The sequence below is a fragment of the Orcinus orca genome, chromosome 2 (assembly GCF_937001465.1).
Source record: "Orcinus orca chromosome 2, mOrcOrc1.1, whole genome shotgun sequence".
In the NCBI taxonomy this organism is placed as follows: Eukaryota; Metazoa; Chordata; class Mammalia; order Artiodactyla; family Delphinidae; genus Orcinus; species Orcinus orca.
In genome coordinates this window covers 164,031,886-164,054,051 of record NC_064560.1, presented here as the reverse complement: position 1 = coordinate 164,054,051, position 22,166 = coordinate 164,031,886, and the positions used below count along the sequence as shown (strand labels likewise).

At 39.5% G+C, this 22,166-nt stretch overlaps 2 protein-coding genes across 7 annotated transcripts in view; both read right to left on the bottom strand.

The window, feature by feature from the left end:
- The window catches only part of SYNE2 (spectrin repeat containing nuclear envelope protein 2), a 330,191-nt gene that overhangs the window by 285,194 nt on the left and 22,831 nt on the right, over window positions 1-22,166 (bottom strand). The gene's annotated exons all lie outside the window — the stretch shown is intronic.
- LOC117200379 (ADP-ribosylation factor-like protein 2-binding protein) lies at window positions 9,377-12,669 on the bottom strand. Its single transcript, XM_033423086.2, has one exon. It carries the CDS (start codon window positions 10,452-10,454, stop codon window positions 9,981-9,983), a length of 474 nt encoding a protein of 157 aa, XP_033278977.1. The 5' UTR covers window positions 10,455-12,669; the 3' UTR covers window positions 9,377-9,980.

Sequence of the window (22,166 nt, the reverse complement as noted above, 5' to 3'; positions counted from 1 at the left end):
AAGCTTTTGACAAAATTCAACACCCATTTATGATAAAAACCCTGCAGGAAACAGGCATAGAGGGAACTTTCCTCAACATAATAAAGGCCATATATGACAATCCCACAGCCAACATCATCCTCAATGGTGAAAAACTAAAACCATTTCCACTAAGATCAGGAACAAGACATGGTTGCCCACTCTCACCACTCTTATTCAACATAGTTTTGGAAGTTCTAGCCACAGCAATCAGAGAAGAAAAAGAAATAAAAGGAATCTAAATCGGAAAAGAAGAAGTAAAGCTGTCACTGTTTGCAGATGACATGATACTATACATAGAGAATCCTAAAGATGCTACCAGAAAACTACTAGAGCTAATCAATGAATTTGGTAAAGTAGCAAGATACAAAATTAATGCACAGAAATCTCTGGCATTCTTATACACTAATGATGAAAAATCTGAAAGTGAAATTAAGAAAACACTCCCATTTACCATTGCAACAAAAAGAATAAAATATCTAGGAATAAACCTACCTAAGGAGACAAAAGACCTGTATGCAGAAAACTATAAGACACTGATGAAAGAAATTAGAGATGATACAAATAGATGGAGAGATATACCATGTTCTTGGATTGGAAGAATCAACATTGTGAAAATGACTCTACTACCCAAAGCAGTCTACAGATTCAATGCAATCCCTATCAAACTACGACTTGTATTTTTCACAGAACTAGAACAAAAAATTTCACAATTTGTATGGAAACACAGAAGACCCCATATAGCCAAGGCAATCTTGAGAATGAAAAATGGAGCTGGAGGAATCAGGCTCCCTGACTTCAGACTATACTACACAGCTACAGTAATCAAGACAGTATGGTACTGGCACAAAACCAGAAATACAGATCAATGGAACAGGATAGAAAGCCCAGAGATAAACCCACGCACATATGGTCATCTTATCTTTGATAAAGGTGGCAAGAATATAGAGTGGAGAAAAGACAACCTCTTCAATAAGTGGTGCTGAGAAAACTGGACAGGTACATGTAAAAGTATGAAATTAGAACACTCCCTAACACCACACACAAAAATAAACTCAAAATGGATTAAAGCCCTAAATGTAAGGCCAGACACTATCAAACTCTTAGAGGAAAACATAGGCAGAACACTCTATGACATAAATCACAGCAAGATCCTTTTTGACCCACCTCCTAGAGAAATGGAAATAAAAACAAAAATAAACAAATGAGACCTAATGAAACTTAAAAGCTTTTGCACAGCAAAGGAAACCATAAACAAGACCAAAAGACAACCCTCAGAATGGGAGAAAATATTTGCAAATGAAGCAACTGACAAAGGATTAATCTCCAAAATTTACAAGCAGCTCATGCAGCTCAATAACAAAAAATCAAATAACCCAATCCAAAAATGGGCTGAAGACCTAAATAGACATTTCTCCAAAGAAGATATACAGATTGCCAACAAACACATGAAACCGTGCTCAACATCATTAATCATTAGAGAAATGCACATCAAAACTACAATGAGATATCATCTCACACCAGTCAGAATGGCCATCATCAAAAAATCTAGAAACAATAAATGCTGGAGAGGATGTGGAGAAAAGGGAATACTGTTGCACTGCTGGTGGGAATGTAAATTGATACAGCCACTATGGAGAACAGGATGGAGGTTCCTTAAAAAACTACAAATAGAACTACCATACGACCCAGCAATCCCACTACTGGGCATATACCCTGAAAAAACCGTAATTCAAAAAGAGTCATGTACCAAATGTTCATTGCAGCTCTATTTACAATAGCCAGGACATGGAAGCAACCTAAGTGTCCATCATCGGATGAATGGATAAAGAAGATGTGGCACATATATACAATGGAATATTACTCAGCCATAAAAAGAAACAAAATTGAGTTATTTGTAGTGAGGTGGATGGACCTAGAGTCTGTCCTACAGAGTGAAGTAAGTCAGAAAGAGAAAAACAAATACCGTATGCTAACACATATATATGGAATCTAAGAAAAAAAAATGTCATGAAGAACCTAGGGGTAAGGCAGGAATAAAGACGCAGACCTACTAGAGAACGGACTTGAAGATATGGGGAGGGGGAAGGGTAAGCTGTGACAAAGTGAGAATGGCATGGACATATATACACTACCAAACATAAAATAGCTAGTGGGAAGCAGCCGCATAGCACAGGGAGATCAGCTCGGTGCTTTGTGACCACCTAGAGGGGTGGGATAGGGAGGGTGGGAGGGAGGGAGACGCAAGAAGGAAGAGATATGGGAATATATGTATATGTATAACTGGTTCACTTTCTTTTAAAGCAGAAACTAACACATCATCGTAAAGCAATTATACTCCAATAAAGTTGTTAAAAAAAGAATTAATACAAGAAGATTTTCTAGAGCTGAAGGACGAACATAAGAGCACAATGAGTGCCCAATACCCTCGGCAAAACACATGGTTACAAAATTTCAGAATAGCAAGAATAAGGAATCTCCCAGAGGACAAAAACCAAACCACACACCAAGGAACAAAAATTAGAATAGCATCAGACTTCTGTATTAGCCATACTGGACAACAGAAGACAGTGAGGAATATATTTAAAGTTCTGGGAAAACAACATAAGCGCTAAAACTATAAAACTCTTAGAAGAAAACATAGGACAAAAGCTTCATGACATTGGATTTGGCAATGATTTCTTGGATATAACTCCAAAAGCACAAGCAACAAAAGTAAATATAACTACAATAAAATTTAAAACTTCTGTTCATCAAAGGACATATTCAACAGAGTGAAAGGCAACCCATGGAGTGGGAGAAAATATTTACAAATAATGTATCTGATAAGAAGTTAATATCCATAATACATAAAGAACTCCCACAATTCAACAACAATGAAATAAACAACCCAGTTAAAAATGGGCACAGGACTTGAGCTCAATACCATTAATCATAATGGAAATGCAAATCGAAACTACAGTGAGATACTACCCCAAACCCATTAGGATGGTTACTATCAAAAAAAAAAAACAGAAAATAATGTAGAGAAATTGGAAAACTTTCACACCATTGGCGGCAATGTAAAAATGGTACAGCTGCTATGGAAAACACTATGGCAGTTCTCTAAAAATTAAAAATAGAATTACCATATCATGATCCAGCAATTCCACTTCTGGGTACATACACAAAAGAATTGAAAGCAAAGTCTCAAAGAGATTATTATATACCCATATTCATAGTAGCATTATTCACAATAGCCAAAAGGTGGAAGCAACCCGAGTGTTCATCCATGGATGAATGGATAAACAAAATGTGGCACGTATATACAACAGAATATTATTTAGTTTTAAGAAAGAAGGAAATTCTGACACATAGTACAACACGGCTGCAACTTGAGGACACCATGCTTAATGAAATAAGCCAGTCACAAAAAGACAAATACTGATGATTCCACTTACATGAGGTACCTACAGTATTCATATTCATAGATACATAAATAGAATGGTGGTTGCCAGGGGTGAGGGAGGGTGTGTGGGACGTTGTTTTAATTAACTTTGAATTAAATTAACCCATTGTTTAATGAGTAGAGTTCAGTTTTGCAAGATGAAAAGAGTTCTGGAGATGGATGATGGTAATGGTTGTTACACAACAATGTGAATGTACTTAATACCACCAAACTTTACACTTAAAAATAGTTAAATTGGTAAATTTTATGTTATGTGTATTACTACAATTTTTTAAAAATGAGACAGAAAATTATTTTCAACCTATAGTCTATATCCACCTAAAGTATTAATCAAGTGTTCGGGTAGAAAATAGTCATTTCTTGACATGCAAGTCTCCAAAAAATTTATGTCCTATGCTCCCACTCTTAGAAAGCTACTGGAAAAGTTACTCCAAAAAAATAAGACAGTAAAACAAGAAAGAGGTTGGGAAGTATTCCAACAAAACTGAAAACTAAACTAAACATGAGAAAAACGGGGACTAGACATTGAACACAGGAAAACAAAAGGAGAAGTTTCCAGGATGGCCGCCATGCAGCAGGTCAGAGCAGGAAAAAGTAGGGCTCTGGGAGAGAGGTCCAGGGTGGGAGCCGCGGGGAGGATGAAATAGAAAGAGGGGATGTGAAGACAGGAAGAGGTGAACAGATAGAATGAAGGAGCACACAGACTGGTGTCTGAGGGAAACTGAAGAACCATCACAGTGAGCGTACTTTGGATGTTAAGCTAGAAGAACTGGAGGCTGATGTCAGAGGGTATTTAAATTAGTGATTTTGAAGATGGTGTAGCTCCTGGCAAGACAAAAAGTTCCAATCTGGGGGTCTGAGAAACTTAAAAAAAAAAAAACTCCTACCTCCATTCATTCCACAAAGAATTTGTGATTTGCACATGTTCACCATTCTTCTAAGTGGAAATGCTGAGAAGTTTGGGAGAGAAGGATCGAGGGAGCTCTCATCAGATGACCTCATTTTTCTCAGGAAAATAAGAAGTCAGATCATCTCTTAGGTGTGAGGAAGCTAGGGTAGGGTAGGGTCCTTGAGAAATGAAAGGTTCTTGGAACAGGTCCTAGTCGAGAACCTGAGCAAACCAAGCAGAAAGACATACAAGGAGTTGGAAGGCATTGAAGGTACACAAAGACTGAATCAGCACTGGCTGCAAATGGACCCAAAGAGTATTTTGGGTGCAAGGATCTCCCAGGATGACCCAGGATGTGACTGATGCTCAGGTAGGAGTAGCAACAGCTGGTGACTTAATAAATTTCTACCAACTAAAAAATGTTCTAAAATTGCTCATGGACACAAGGACTTATGTTCAAGAATGTTCATGGAAGAACTATATATAGCAGAAAAAGAGGAAACAGCCGAATCCCATCAGTAGGAAAATGCATAAACTGTAGTTGAGTCATGCGAGGGAAGACTATTCCATGGCTAAAATGAATGACCAGTATCAGAAAGGTTAAATATCAAAACTAAAATGTTCAAGGGTGGAGGGCAGAGCAAGTCCAAAAGGATTGATACACTATGAAGTCATTTATGAACTTTATGTAAATTTTAAACACACACATACATATATGGTAAAAGAACAGAAACATGCGTGGGAGTGATACCCACAACTTCAGGATAGAGGGCAAAGGAGTGGGAGGGCGGGACTTCAGCTCTATAGCTAATGTTTCATTCTTCTAAAAAGTTAACATCTAGGACTTCCCTGGTGGCACAGTGGTTAAGAATCCACCTGCCAATGCGGGGGACACGGGTTCGAGCCCTGGTCCGGGAAGATTCCACATGCCGTGGAGCAACTAAGCCCATGCACCACAACTACTGAGTCTGCGCTCTAGAGCCCGTGAGCCACAACTACTGAAGCCCACATGCCTAGAGCCCGTGCTCTGCAACAAGAGAAGCCACCGCAATGAGAAGCCCACGCACCGCAACGAAGAGTAGCCCCCGCTCACTGCAACTAGAGAAAGCCTGTGTGCAGCAATGAAGACCCAACTTAGCCAAAAATAAATTAATTTTTTTAAAAAGTTAACATCCAAGTAGGATTATACTACAGATGTTAGAAATAGTCATCCTTTTTTTCCAGACCAAACTTTTAATTATTTTATTGAACAGCACATTAAATAATTCTCTAAAACAGGTATCTTAACTGATTTCCCTTTCCCAGATTTTACATTTGCAGATTTTAAACTATTTTACCATCTGTTGACCCATTATGAATCAAACGTTATTAATAAAGTTTATGGTAAGTGGCAAATATGATATTTAACAAAACATCATTAAGAAATTCCATTCTTAACATTTTTAAATTGCAATAGAATTCTACTTAGGTTAGAGAGGAGAGATGAAATGGTTGAAAGAACCCTAGACTTAAGAGTCTGAAGAATCTGGCCTTGATCCCAGCTCTGCCACTGACCTCAAAGCCTTGGATAATCATCAGCCTCTGCAAGGTCCCGTTTCTTCATCTGTGAAATGATTTTGTCTGAGCCAACTCACACTTTCGGGTTCTTGCCAAAGAATCTAACCCGAAGTTCTCTGCTGTGCATTTAAAAGCACTGGATTACAAGCAATAATCTTCCTGGAGGAACGCCTGAAAGACTGAACGTCCACCCATTCCTGGATGTGGTCTTTGGATCCTTTCCAGCCATCAGGGAGCTGTGAACCTGAACTGCATTGTTTTATCCCCCTAGAGAACTGCTTTTATTAAAACGTATTCTGGCATAATCCCATAAACCTTACCAAGCAGGATATTATAGGAAACAGTCAAGAGAGACCTACCATTGTACTTCTTACACAGGAGTTCAGGAAGACAGTCTGTAAGCCACATAGTGTTCCTTTTATGAGAACAAGCTGTGGAAAATTCTCAGGTCTCAGTACCAAGAAAAATTGTGATCCTGAGCATTTATTCTTTTAATCTAATGACCATGTTATTTTTATAAACAAAGTTTCCCTCTCTTTATTTTGGCTGGTATAGCCTGGATCTAGCAACTACAAATGACTTTATGGAAAACAAGGTGCTATCCCACCGGCTTTATGCATCTACTCTTATTTTTCCTTCGCTGCAATATCCTCATCTATTTTTCTATTCAACTGAATTTTATATTTCTATGCAAACTAACTCAAAATTTCTCTACAATAAAGGAGGGTACAAATAAATGAGTTAAACAAACTCGGACTTTCTGTAGGACAAGATGAGATAACATGTAGCATGCTGAAAATTACAAAATGAGATACAAATGCAAGTTGTTCTCCATTGGTGAGAAAGAAAAATTTATTAGTGGAAGATGAAATTTATGTGCTTTCAGTAAGTGAGATCTTTTTAATATTTTTCAATGTCAAGTCGCTTGAAGACATCCAGATTCCAGTTCTAAGCTCTAGGAAGAGATCTAATTTGTAGACAACATGGTGAAGCATCCCTGAAACACTATGAATGACTTTGTGACTTACTCTATCATTTCTGCCAGGTTCTGTTTGTTCCTGTCCCATCTTCTTGAACTAAGTGCATGTCCCCTGTAGCCTCATTCCCATGGAGACCCTGAATCAATGGGGAGTCTTGCCTGGAAGCAATGGATTAACAATGCCTCTAGTGGGAGGTAGAACAGGCAGAGGGTGGGTGAGGAAGTACTAAAGGGCATAAATTGGCTTGCTATTATTCATAAGAAAAATATATTCCTAAGAATTCTTTGCACTCAAGAATATATTTTTTCAATGATTATACTCTTGGTGAATATATTCTTACTCTGCCTCTCCCTCATGTCCCCACTCCCTGCCCATCAATCTCCTCTCTCTTGAAGATCAGCAGTCCAGGCTCTGCGGGGTGTTTTTCTCTCTCCCTGTCCAAGTCCGCTCCCATTACAACAGTGCAAACAAAAACTGAAGGTTCCATAAAATGCCAGCATATAAAAATGAAAAGAGGACACCTTAAACATCACCTACATCTTCAAAAAGCTGTTAAAACCATTGTATATGAATTGTTTACATTTTCCAAACAGTGAAAAGAAACAAGCAATTAGGTAGGTCCACTTGCCATTCAGGAAACTGGCTTTAGGTGGATTGGCTTTCTTCCCCAAGAAGTAGCTGTGTGACTAACAGATCACTTATTCTGGTCCTGACTCCAGGAATAACTTCAGCCCTGCGCCCCGCCAGACCAGCTAGGGCCCTGACTCCCATCGATCACCTAATTCTTGTTAGCCTCTTCCCAGCATTTCACGCTGGAGTAATCTGCAAGCATCCTAGGATCACAGTAGAGGCTGTAGGTCCTGAATGTCAACTTGAAATGCCTGCTAACATGGTGAAACCCAATCCTCACAAGTTCCACCACTGAGCCTACCTGTCCTTTTGGAGTAGATCCTTTGGCCCTGGGTCTTCTTGAGACTCTGGATTGCGAGCTCTGACAAGGGACTATGTTTGGTTCACTGTTGTATCTTTATCATCTAGAACAGGGTGTGGCACAGAGTAGGTACATAATAAATGTTTGAGGAAAGAGTAAAAGAGTGAACAAACGAACAAACTGGAGCAAAGTTATGGAGGACACTGTTTCTACAACTCCCAGCTCTCCTGTGGGAAACCCTCCATTCAACTTTTTTTTTCTTTTTTTTAACCATTTAATGCTAGGAAAATACTTCATTTCCTTGGAGACACAGGTTGGGTTTTCTTGTGGTTGTTTCTATATTATTTCTGCTCTTGCTTTCCCTTCTGAAAATAAGAACCATATAATAAGTGTTCCTTTTTTCACCTTGGATGTCCAGAAACACAGAGCTAACTCTGAGGTCAAATCCTAGCAATTATGTCAGTCAAAGTTATGCCTGTTTTTCCCTGGCCTATGTCTCGTCTTTTGTTTTTACTTTTTATTGACATATAATACCTTTCTTATACATATTTGTTGCAGTCATCTTAAATCCTTTGTGAATAAAGTAAGGAATGAACAAATTAAAAAACTAAATAGGGCTTCCCTGGTGGAGCAGTGGTTGAGAGTCCGCCTGCTGATGCAGGGGACACAGGTTCGTGCCCCGGTCCGGGAAGATCCCACATGCTGTGGAGCGGCTGGGCCCGTGAGCCGTGGCCGCTGAGCCTGCATGTCCGGAGCCTGTGCTCTGCAACGGGAGAGGCCACAACAGTGAGAGGCCCGCGTACCGCAAAAAAAAAAAAAAAAAAAAAACTAAATAACCAAATAAGCAAGCAAACCGTAACTCAGAAAGTATATATATATATATATATATATATATATATATACACACACACACTTTTTTTTTTTTTTTTGGCTGCATTGGGTCTTTGTTGCTGAACATGGGCTTTCTCCAGTTGCAGCAAGAGGGGACTACTCTTCATTGCGGTGCGTGGGCTTCTCATTGCAGTGGCTTCTCTTGTTGCGGAGCATGGGCTCTAGGCTCTCAGGCTTCAGTAGTTGTGGCACGGGGGCTTAGTAGTTGTGGCTCGCGGGCTCTAGAGCGCAGGCTCAGTAGTTGTGGCACACGGGCTTGCTCCACGACATGTGGGATCTTCCTGGACCAGGGATCGAACCGATGTCCCCTGCACTGGCATTCTTAACCACTGTGCCACCAGGGAAATCCCAGAAAGTATATTTAACAAGGATGCTTTTTTCTTTTTTTTCCGCAAAACAACTGAAATTTTACTCATGGTACAAAAGTATTTAATAAGCACCACATTGGTACAGAAAAACACACAGCCTACAGCTAGCTCATTCTTTAAAACCAGAACAGCCAAGTGAAAAGTCAGTAGAGGTTCTTATTTTTACTTGAAAAATAAAAATAAAAACAAACAAAAAAAAACCAATTTCATTGGGAATTGAACTACTATAGTTTTTCTTTCTAGAGATGTGACATCCATGTTTTCTGGTCAGTAATGTTCTATCAAACATTGTAGTAAACGAGTGTACTAAATCCAAGCAGACAGATGACCAGTAAAGCTGTTTGTTATCTCCTACTGAGCTAGACCAGTGGAACACTATCTTGGTAGGATTATTCTGACAGCAAGAAGGAAGTGCCGAGCCCCTACCCCAACAGAAAACCTAAGGAGCTGTTTTACACAGAAAGCGTTTTAAGCAAACCTGCACAAACACTAACATGCTCTAAGAAAAGGAAACCTTTTAGACTACTTCCAGCACACATTCATTGGTGCCCAGTAAAATAGGAACACCAACACAGAAAGCATTTTTGCTTTCATAGCATCAACAGCTAAAAAGCACACAGCAATACTTTGATCTTGAAGTGAGTAATTATGGAAGTTCCAAGATTATGTCCACTAGGTTAGCCTGAGTATTCATCTATAAAAATATGTTTTCAAACACACGTAAATGAGAGTTATAGAAACAATGGGACTACATCGGGACCAGTAGAAGACAGTGAAGTGATACAAGGACTGTACATGTAAGACTAGGAATTGATTTTCACAAGTACCTTTTAGGTAAAGGACAACTCTCTAAATTGATTCCAACAGCCAAGACTAGCTGTGATAGTAGGAGTCATAGTCATAGTCTAGCTGTCACAGAAGATGATTTGCACAATGAAGTCATCACTAAACCGCTGCTTAAGTCCAGTCCCCAGCCTTCTTTTTCTGCTCGACAGTCCAGAAACATTTCTTTGAAAGCCAGAAAATCTGTAAACATGAGCAGCACGTCGAAAATGTCACCGGCCACTTCATCTTTATGGTGCTGTACAGTTGTAGTGAAAGCCGCCATGTTAAATCCAGGAATCCGCTCCAACAGCTGTTCTATATACTTTTCAACCAAAGAAATATATTCATTAAAAATAGGTGTGTAGGTGAGCTTATTCTCTTCTGTGTCTTCAAACTCCTGGTAGTACTTGTCCATGAAATTCCTCTGTAATAACTGGAACTCATCATCCATGATAATGTCCTCTAAATATCCAACCACAGCATCAAATTCTGCATCAGAGGCGGAAGAGATGGACCGCGCGAAGCTCTCTTCCTCTAGGGCGTCCATCGCCCGCCGCCGCTTCCACAGCGCACAGGGGAGTGGGCCCGTCGGCCTTCTACCCGGCCCAAGGGCCGGGCGCAGCCTCCGCTCTGCTCCGCAGAGCCCCAACTTTCATCGGGAAGGCCTCGCAGCCGAGGCCTCAGGCGCCTCACAGCCCAGCTGGGTAGCGCCTGCGCACGACGCCCCGGCCTCAGGCTCCCTGGCTGCTGCCACGCACGGCCGGGCCTCCAAGCCCTGCCACGCCTCCGACACGGATGCTTTTTAATACACACACAAATAAAAATAAAAATAATTTTGAAATTCAGGTGTTCCCGAGTCACGGGGTATTTTTTAAAAGTTACAATTTCCTCTTTGATATCTCCATTTGAACTGTTCCCCTTCCTTCCACTTTTTTTTTCAAATAAATTTATTTATTTTATTATTTTATTTTTGGCTGTGTTGGGTCTTCGCTGCTGTGCACGGGCTTTCTCTAGTTGCGGCGAGTAGGAGCTACTCTTCGTTGCAGTGCGCGGGCTTCTGACTGCAGTGGCTTCTCATTGCGGAGCATGGGCTCTAGGCGCCCGGGCTTCAGTAGTTGCGGCACGCAGGCTCAGTAGTTGTGGCTCACGGGCTTAGTTGCTCCGCGGCATGTGGGATCTTCCCAGACCAGGGATCAAACCCATGTCCCCTGCACTGGCAGGCGGATTCTCAACCACTGCGCCACCAGGGAAGCCCCTCCTTCCACTTTTGACAAGATTTTTTTTCTCCCCAAATGGCCAGAATCCTTGGCCACAAAAAAACTGAATTGCCCTCAAATGTCTTCCTAGACGTATTTTAAGGTAAAATGCCTATTTCTATTTATAATGATTTTTTCTCTTGGATTTTTAAGGCTTCAGAGGAGTTGTGGTCCCAAACTATTCTGGAGGAAAGAAGGGATGGAGAAGTTGGGGGAATTCTATTAAATTTACAAAGCTGAACTAGTCCTACTGAGCTGTGGCCAAAATGGTTGCATAGTCACTGGCAAAATTCTGAAATGACTGAAACGTTTGGGAAAATATGTGCAGGATCTCACTGCGATTGTAACAGTATTTTTGTCAAGTGTTTCAAGTAACATAACTGTACATGCGTTTTTACACATTTCTGTTGGGTAGCATTTCCCCACTGATGAAAGATTTGTTGTCTTCAAAATTCCAAACACTGGTATCTCCAAGATATTTAAAATAAATATTTCCAAATTTGAAACGTTTGTGAGCAAATACAACAGCCAGAAATATGTTGCCTGTTAAAATTTGTTTCTGAAATGTATTATTTATTTAGAAAAATATTTGCCAATTTTAGTGGCAGCTGCAGAAATGTTTTCACACTCAGAAATTAATTTGCTATTAAAAATGGGAAAAGGAAGAGTGATTTGCTTTTCCCATTTGGCCTGCGCTACTACAACCAACCCAAATTACACACGTCTTCATCAACAGATGCACCAGCTGCTGCTTGGCCAGGTACCCATTCTTTCTCTTTAACTGTGTTCTTACACAGGAAATTAACAAAATTAACCTTTTTCAGATAAGGGTCCATTTTGTCTTATAATGACCAAGTCCCACTACAGCCCTCAGTCACACATATATGATTGCTAAGTTTCTTGCTTAACTTAGAAGTTTTCTGACCAAATTTTATTCTACTACTCAAGCTTAAGTTAAATATTATACAAACATGAACTAAATTCATGTAGAGTTGAGCGTTCTACATGAGACCATATTAATTCATCCATTTAACAAATATCCACTGAGTGCTTACTACTTGCCAGGCACTGTATCAGTTACTAAGGATGTAAAGATGAGTAAGTAGGAAAGGTTTTCCAGAGACAGGAACAGTGTGCTCAGGATGCATAACTGACAGCAGTCACTAATTGCCTAGGAGAATCTAAAAAAGCAAGGCTTGTCCTAACAGGCTTAATGGAAAAGGAGCAGTTTTTACCTTCCCACCCTCAAGATTTTCCTGGTAAAGCAGGTAGGACCTGGCAAGTGTAGACTGGTGGATGAGGAAGCTGACCAGGACAAGTGAATCTAGTCAAATTACATATCATTAATAAGTGCAAAAATAAGTTTGTTCCTCCAATCCACCACCACAACAGAGCCAAGGGTTAAGAAATGGATTAAATGGAAGAAAATATTTGCAAAATAATGCAATCAACAAGGGATTAATCTCCAAAATATACAAACAACTCATACAACTCAACAACAACAAAAAAAAACCAATAGAAAAATGGGCAGATCTAAATAGACATTTCTCCAAAGAAGATATACAGACGGCCAAAAAATACATGAAAAGATGCTCAACATCGCTAATTATTAGAGAAATGCAAATCAAAATCACAATGAGGTATCATCTCACACCGGTCAGAATGGTCATCATCAAAAAGTCTACAAACGATAAATGCTGGAGAGGGTGTGGAGAAAAGGGAACCCTCTTGTACTGTTGGTGGGAATGTAAATTGGTACAGCCACTATGGAGAACAGTACGGAGGGTTCCTTAAGAAACTAAAAATAGAGCTACCATATGACCCAGCAATCCCACTACTGGGCATATATCTGGAGAAAACCATAATTCGAAAAGATACACGCACCCCAATGTTCACTGCAGCACTATTTACAATAGCCAAGACATGGAAGCAACCTAAATGTCCATCGACAGAAGAATGGATAAAGAATATGTGATACAATGTAATATTACTCAGCCATAAAAAAAGAATGAAATAATGCCATTTGCAGCAATACAGATGGACCTAGTGATTATCATACTAAATGAAGTAAATCAGACAAACATCAAGTGATATCACTGATATGTGGAGTCAAAAAAAAAATGATACAAATGAATTTATTTCCAAAACAGAAACAGACTCACAGATTTAGAAAACAAATTTATGGTTACCAAAGGGGAAAGTTGGCGGGGAGTAACAGATTAGGAGGTTGGGATTAACATATACACACTACTATATATAAAATAGATAAGAACAAGCACTTACGTACAGCACAGGGAAATCTACTCAGTATTCTGTAATAATCTATATGGGAAAGTAATCTGAAAAAGAATAGATATACGTATATGTATAACTGAATCACTTTGCTGTACACCTGGAACTAACACAACATTGTAAATCAACTATACTCCAATATAAAGTAAAAGTTAAGAAAATAAAAAGAATGTGGTTATAATTACAAAAAAAAGAAGAAATGGATTCAAGTATTTTTAGGGGGTGAAAGAAATCTTTGAAATCTAAATTATGTATACTGGATAAAAAGTCAAACTATAGTTCAAATTTATTTTCTACAAAATGGAATATACAATTCATTTACTTTTACGAGGGTTTTTTGGTACTATAAATGTGTGTATTAAAGTAACTTTTTAATGTTACAGAAAACGAAAAAATGATAAAAATCTATCCACAGCCCCACCATCCAAATACCACCACTCCTAATAGTTTGGTGAATTTTTAGACTACTTTTATCTCTAACATAGGTTTTTTAATTTTGTTTTTATAGTGTTGTAATTATACCACAAAATTTTTCTTGATTCTGCTAAATATTAAGCATCAGTGTTTCCATGTTATTAGTCTCCATAAACATCGTTTTAATGCCTACATTGTATTTTTTAAATAAACTTATTTATTTTTGGCTGTGTTGGGTCTTTGTTGCTGCACACGGCTTTCTCTACTTGCAGTGAGCGGGGGCTACTCTTCTCTGCAGCGCGCAGGCTCCTCATTGCGGTGGCTTCTCATTGCAGAGCACGGGCTCTAGGAACAAGCGTTTCAGTAGTTGTGGCACACAGGCTCAGTAGTTGTGGCTCATAGGCTCTAGAGCGGAGGCTCAGTAGTTGTGGCACACAGGCTTAGTTGCTCCACAGTACGTGGGTTCTTCCCAGACCAGGGCTCGAACCCATGTCCCCTGCACTGGCAGGTGGATTCTTAACCACTGCACCATCAGGGAAGTCCCACCTACATTGTTTTTGTTTTTTTTTTTTTGCGCTGTGAGCAGGATATGATACATTGTATTTTGATGGTACATACAAATTTGAATCAGAAAAGAACAGCAAGGATTAATCTCCTAAAACTTCTCAAGACCAGGGTAAAAAAAATATTCTCTTATTGTTTAGCCTTCATTCATTTATTATTAGCCAGTAGTTTACCCAGAACATATTAATGTATAGCTTGTATGCTTCTGGCACTAAGCTGGGTGATTAGCAAGATAATCAATCCTCGGAAAAATGATCTCCAAGACAAGAGGGATACATAATCCCTCACCTTATTGGATTCCTGGCCATTGTTACCACTGTGCTTCAGCTCTGTTCTGTGCAGATTAAATCAAATAATTAAGTGAGTTATGCTATGAGACTAATTTCCAGGACAGGAATGGTGAATGGGCCGCAATAACAAGGACCCAGGCTCACCTGAGCTAGAACAGAGGCAAGTCTGACCTCAAGATCCCTGCCCATGGTGAGAGAAGGACCAACACACATGAGCGCTGGATGGCTATCAAGTAAAGGACAATGCTTCCCATGCAGGCTTGGAATACCCTAGCTGCACTAAATCTAATCTGGGAAGCTGAACGGTCTTTGAGGAGGCAATGCCACATTGCAGAATAATTCCTAGACTAGTGGTTTACAGACCTGAGTTCTGGTTCTCATTCTGACCCAAGCACAGGGAATGCATTTAACATATCTGAACCATAATTTTCCCCATCCATAACATAAGGGTGGATCTAGACATGCTCTAAGAGCCCTTCCAGCTAAATAAATCTGTGATTTTATGAGGCTATAAAAAGCAGAACTCACAGTCCACAGAAGTACCAAACCCAGCCATCTCACCACTTTTAAAGCATTATTTCAAACAACAAGAATGAAGAAAACACAGTTCCTTGCTGCTCTAGAAGTTACATACCTTCCAGTTCAATTACTGAGCTATTTTGAGTTGTGATCAATCCTCAGCCTGGCTGGCAATGCCGACAAGGCCAGGGCTGGAGTTTGAGCCTCTGGATCATCCGGGAGGACAATCTGCTGGGTTCTCGAATGTGGTCACAAGATCAACACCTTCCCCATGGACCCACAGAGTGGGTGTGATGGATACAAATCTGCTTTTCTAATGCAAATGTTCAAGTATCACCGTGATGACTGAAGGTCACACTCTCATTACATGACATTCTCTGACAGTATGGAAACTAGAGAATAAATTCTCTTTATTATTGAAAAATTATCTTCAATTTTTCTCATAATGATTATTATTTCCATGTTATTAGGGTTAACTTTATAAATTCTTTAATAATTAGAGACTAATCCACGCCATTTAAAAAACACAAAATTAATAAGACTACTACCCTGATAAGTATAAGATAGTCTGTCAAACAATTTAGATACATATTTACACAATATAAAATTGACACAAATACATCCAGTAAGTAAACAAACTTTGCACTTAATAATTGCCTTTGCGCCTAAAAATCACACAATGTACTCTTAAACTCACTCCTATTCTACCTACCTCTTGAAATCAAAGTCTATCACTTGAAAAGAAAAAAAGGAACAAAATGTCATATAATAAACAAGTGGGCAACAGAGCATGCATTCCACCCTGCCTTACAGGAATTACAGTCTGTTAGTCTTATCAAAAAAATCATTACTCATCTGAAGATGATAAAGCCAAAAAGAAAAAAAAAAGTACCACATGGACACAGGGCGGGAATGGAAGGGTGGGACGAATTGGGAGCTTAGGATTGACATATATACACTACCACGTGTAAAACAGATAGCTAGTGGGAACATGCTTATAAAGCACTGGAAGCTCAGCTCGGTGCTCTGTGATAACCTAGATGGGTGGGATGGGGCGGGGGGGGAGGTCAAAGAGGGAGGGGATATAGGTATACATATAGCTGGTTCACTTCACTGTACAGCAGAAACTAACCCAACATTGTAAAGCAATGTTACTGCAATTAAAAAAATAAAAGAAAATAAAATTTTTAAAAAGTACCATCAGCTCTCAATGACCCAAGCACACATATTTCTTATGTTGCATTAGTCAGAGTCCCCTTGCTCAACCAAGGACATTAAACAGAGGTGATAAGTTTGTGTGTCTGCCTGTATGTACACCTTTGCAGGTAATGAGTCCACCCAACAGTACATTCGGAATCTTTTTCGAGACAGAGCCAGTGCGGGTGTTAAAGCTACTTTCACCCTGTGAAATGGCGTCATTATCTGTCCGTGCTAGTACACATGGGGTTGTAGGGCTCAGTCACTAGAAAGTAGTAAGATCCCATGTTGATGGCGGGGAGGGGAGGCGGGTGGCCAAGTACAATTAAGAAAATAGCATCCATTCAACTTGCTTATTCTCAGAACATCTTCCCTCAGCTTCAATTAAGTGTTCAGTAAATGCAAGCTGAATATCTTGAATGAACACGCAGCCAACTGCATACTGAACACATATCTAACGGCGCTACCTCCACGACTCACAGCTCAACATAGTCAAAGTAGAACAGGTGACTTCACTTCTGGCCATGAAGGAATTACAGTATCCACAGTCAACCTTCTTCTAGGAAAAAAAATTATTTTTAACAGGAAGCATTTTAAGAGTACAACAGGCAGTGTGGGAGGGTCATCCTTCTGAGAGGGACACAAGCGAGGTGAGCCCCAGGACTGTCCGTGCTTTCTACATGGAGACAACGCGCAGACCTCAGCGCTTCGAGGGGAACGCCAGATAGAACAGGGCAACCTCGCAGAGATCAGAATTCACAAAGGCTGAGATGGCCAAAGCAGAGAAGGAAGCAGGGCTGGGCAGAGGATGAGATGAGATGAGCTGCAAAGCGGGCTCCTGAACAGCCTCTCCTAACCCCACAGTGGGCTCAGGAGGCGAAATGGCCCTTCAGAGCTGTCCTGACTTGGTGTAGATGGTCCTCACACTTCCACTTCATCAGTCACTAGAGGTGGGGCCCCTGCATCCCCACCCACCTCTGTGAAGGGGCGTAACACCGGGAGAGGTGGCTTGCTGCCTCCGGGGCGATCCCGGAAAGGCTGGCAGCCCTCCCAGAGGCTGGGAGACCTGGGCTGAGTTCCTAAGGTCATCAGTCTAGTGATCTTACTTCCCTGCTTAAAACACTTCAGAGGCTCCTCATCAACTGCACAGCATTCCAGCCTCTTCAACATCTGGCACCTTCCTCCTTCTCTATCCCCGTCTCCTGACCCAGGCTACAAACATGGCAAATGAATCCAAGCTCTCTTTAATGTCCCATGTTGTCTCTCACTTTTCTGTCTTTGCACATGGTGCTTCTCCTACCCAAGCTCCGGGGGAATGAGAAGGTCTGCCTTGTGCTCCCTATACACCCCATACCTCAAACTCAGCACAAATATTCCAACTGTCAGGTCCCTGTGTCTGAGACCCCATCTGATCTGTGAGCTTCTGGAGAGTACCACCTCCTTCTTTGTAGCCACAGCACCAAACACCAAGTCTGATGCAAAGTAGGACACTAAACAAATGTGCAAGGAGTCAATGGAGGGATGAATGGATAGAACCATCAAGCATCCTCACCAGGTACCTCCTACTGAAACTGTGCTGAGAGTCACTTCTCCCTTCTCCCCACAAGGCTGCTGTACCCCCATGTTCTCTCATCTTAGAAATTTTACCTGCATTGTGGTCTATGACAGGGCCTATTTTCTCCTTTTTAATTTACCCTCAATATTCTGTCCTGTCTGATATGGTCTAGGAGCGGGAAGATGCTCACACACTTCTCTTCTGGTCCCAACAACCCGGCCATGGCCCTTCTCTAAACTTTGAGCTTCATGGCTGTTGTTTTTTTTTTTTTTTTAACATCTTTATTGGAGTATAATTGCTTTACAATGGTGTGTTAGTTTCTGCTTTATAACAAAGTGAATCAGTTATACATATACATATATCCCCATATCTCCTCACTCTTGCGTCTCCCTCCCACCCTCCCTATCCCACTGCTCTAGGTGGTCACAAAGCACTGACTGATCTCCCTATGCTATGTGGCTGCTTCCCACTAGCTACCTATTTTACGTTTGGTAGTGTATATATGTCCGTGCCACTCTCTCACTTCGTCCCAGCTTACCCTTCCCCCTCCCCGTATCCTCAAGTCCATTCCCTAGTAGGTCTGCGTCTTTATTCCCGTCTGCCCCTAGGTTCTTCTGACCATTTTTTTTTCTTTTTTTTCTTAGATTCCATATATATGTGTTAGCATGCGGTATTTGTTTTTCTCCTTCTGACTTACTTCACTCTGTATGACAGGCTCTAGGTTTCACGGCTGTTTTTCATCTCCTGGACCAGGGGACCCACCCCTCATCCACTAGGTCATCCACCACCACCCAATGCCCCTTCACAAAATTCTCTTCCTGATGCCACAATACACGTTTTCGCTTCAAAACAATTCACTAGCTTCTGCATTTTAAGCAACAAAAACAGTGCTACATTTATATTTCATCACAGAAAACATCAGGCTCTGGTCTAGGACAACTTTTCCCAAATTCAAAATATTCAATACCTCTGTAGGGAAGGGATAGTTATCATCTAATATAAATTCCTTTTTTCTTTTTTTGTTGCATGTTCAACCTTTATTAACTGTCACTTCTTTATATCTAGAGTACAATGAAGCTTGCACTTATAATAATATAAAAGGACTCTGAGGCTTTGCAATGTCCTAAAAGATTATGAAACTCAAAGAAAATTTCAGTTGTAGTCAAGATGTTTATAATGTTAATAGTCTAAGTCTCTGAAAATGAGCAATCTAAGTATAGTGGGTCCAGTTATGGCAGAAAACAGATAAAGTAGAAGATACAGATCTATATCCAAGAAGACCCACTCTAGACAAATTATATTAGCGCAAGTTTCAACTATGTTGATAAGTGCTATATATATATATCCTAGAACGGCAGCAAACTATAGCTAATGCCTGACACACCTAAAGCTAAAAGGTTCCAACAATGAAAACATGCCTTTCCCATCTCAGTCCCCAGAAGGTACAAGTGAAAAATAAAACAGACAAACACAATCGATTTAAGGAACAAATAAGAATATAAATACATACAAAAGCTAAGTAACCAGCCCTTGAATAATTTAAAGCTGATTATAATCTCTCCTATATCATATCTGCTCAAATATATTCTGCCCTTTTCTGTGTTTACTGAAACTGAATTTGGTTATACATAGATTATTATTATAAAATATAATAAAATCTCCACAAAAAGCAAGCCTCATTCCAAATATCAAAGGCCAAAAACTGCTCACAAAGATTCACGTACAAATGAAACTCATGGAATGCAGATAATTCCTGAGGCTTGACTCATAAGACTAAACATGGTTGAAAGGACAAGATCACAAGGAATATCTGCCCACAGTCAGTACAAAGTGTGCCTGTCCAAAACCACATTTACTCACTGCATTCGATTCAGTTTAAAAAAAAAATAGACGGCTATATAAAAGAAATTATAATGAATGGGGATTGTGTTAAAAAATAACAACTGTTTCTTCTTTCTAACCTTTCTGCTGTGATAATAGAGTGAAGAAGCACATGCTTGATCTTAAATTTTAAAATATAAAAGAATAAAAGAGAACTGAAGCATATTTAACCAATAAATGACACCTAATTCATGATAAAATAGAGTGCTTACTATGCATTAAGCATTTTACATAATACACTAAGTATTTATACACATTTCATTTAAGCACCGTAAAACATCTCTGACAGGGACACTAGAAATATTACCAATATTGGGGGAGTGAGGTGCCTTATCCAGTGGCTCAGCCAATGAACTGAGTCTCAGAGCCACATCTGTCTCACTCTTGAGTCCACATTCGCAACACCTGTTTCATATAATTCCAAATTATGACAGTCAGGAGAAGAAAACTTTTCAAGTAATTATATAATTCACTCTTTTAATAACATCAACATTTGTTTTTAATCAACAGTGATGGCAATTCCTTGACCCACTAAATATAATATCTGGAGTACGATTTAAGTTTTCTTTGGTGACTTAGAATCATCATTATTAATTACTGTACTTGGCTCTAACTACAACCACGTACGGCACTTTACCTAGCTCCTTACGAAATTCATCCTAAGGAGTACATCATTCAAGATGACATTTTTCAGGATGCAAAAAGAACTACCTCTTCTCACGCTGGCACGCTGGCTCTGCCGCGTACCCTTGCCATGACCACAAGCAGTCACCTGATGCTCTCTGAGCTTCCAATTCCTCTGCTGTAACATAGGGGCCCAGGGCCCTGCCTACCTCACAGTTTGTTAGAAGGCCCTAATGAAATAATTAATATAAACATGATCAAGAAACTATAAACTGCAGCAGGACTGTAGGCTTTATTATCTCCCTTCAGTGAAATGCTTGGATTTTAAACTCTTCCTCTCAGATACTACTTTAAAAAGCAATGAAATTCATATATGGCTAACAGTTTCCACAGTTCGACAGTAGTTTGTCTGGCTAGCCACTCAGAAGTACATTACAGCTTCCAATGATGAACATCAGCAATTGTGCTTTTGTTCTAATGGCTTCTGCAAGCCCACAGCACTAAGGCTTGAGAAGCTTGTGTTTCCTCGAGTGGTGTGAATACGTAGTATCTTAACCACTGGACATGTGCACAAAATGCAACAACAGGCTCCCTGATGTGGCAGATTAATTCAGACTTTGAGAGAGTAATTAATTCCGACTTTTTGCATTTCTTTAAGGAAATTAATCTGTGTTATATCTCCGACGCAAAGAATCAAATTATTCGTCTATAGCAACATCCCACAAAGTAACTGAAGACAAGAAACAACCATGTGAACAGCTTCATAGGTAATTAGAAGATGTAAAAGGTTTCCTCTAAAAAAAAAACCAAGTTCTGACACATATGAACAGATAATTCACCTAAGAGTAAAATACTAAACAAACATATGTAAAAATGTTCACCTTCCCTGGTAGACAAAGAAGATATATGCTACACTATATACACAGTAACCATTTGGGAAATTAATATGGTGGTATGTAGCTTGAAACATAAAAATGCTCAACAGTCCCACTCCTGGGAATTTATCCCAAGAAGCAATTAATTAGACATATACAGATAAGTAGATATATACATTCTCAATTAACATTGGAATGCTTTGCAAAATCTGATACATCAATCTGGAAAAAAAAAAAGTTTTTAATCAAAACAAAACCAATCATTTAAAAGTCTATGGAAAATACTAAACAAGAATATACTAAGATAAACAGAATATAATGTTTATGTTCGATAGGAATGTCAATATATAAATACATATTCATGTGGGCAAAGACTGAAAAGGTAAAGTGCAAAAATGAAAATTGTTGTTAGTGATGTAACTTATGGAATTCTCATTCAAAACATTTAAGCATTATTGCTACCTCATCTTCTAAATGAAAAATATGTAACTCATGCCATTTCTTGAAAAACCACGTAAAATCAACTTCTGCCAAAACACTTCCACCAACTGAAATAAAATATCTAAAATTTAGGTTATTATCTATAAAATAAGAAATAAGCAGAAAAGAAAATATTCCCTTAAGAATGTGATTTGTGGTTAATAAGAATAATAATAGTAAACCTACGTCTTCCCAGTGCCCCTACGATGTTTATCACTGGTTGGTACTACAAACCTAAGAATCCCCACGATAACCTTTACCAGTTTGTTGAATTCCGTGGCAGTGCTTTTCCAGACTAACTGAAGAACTTAA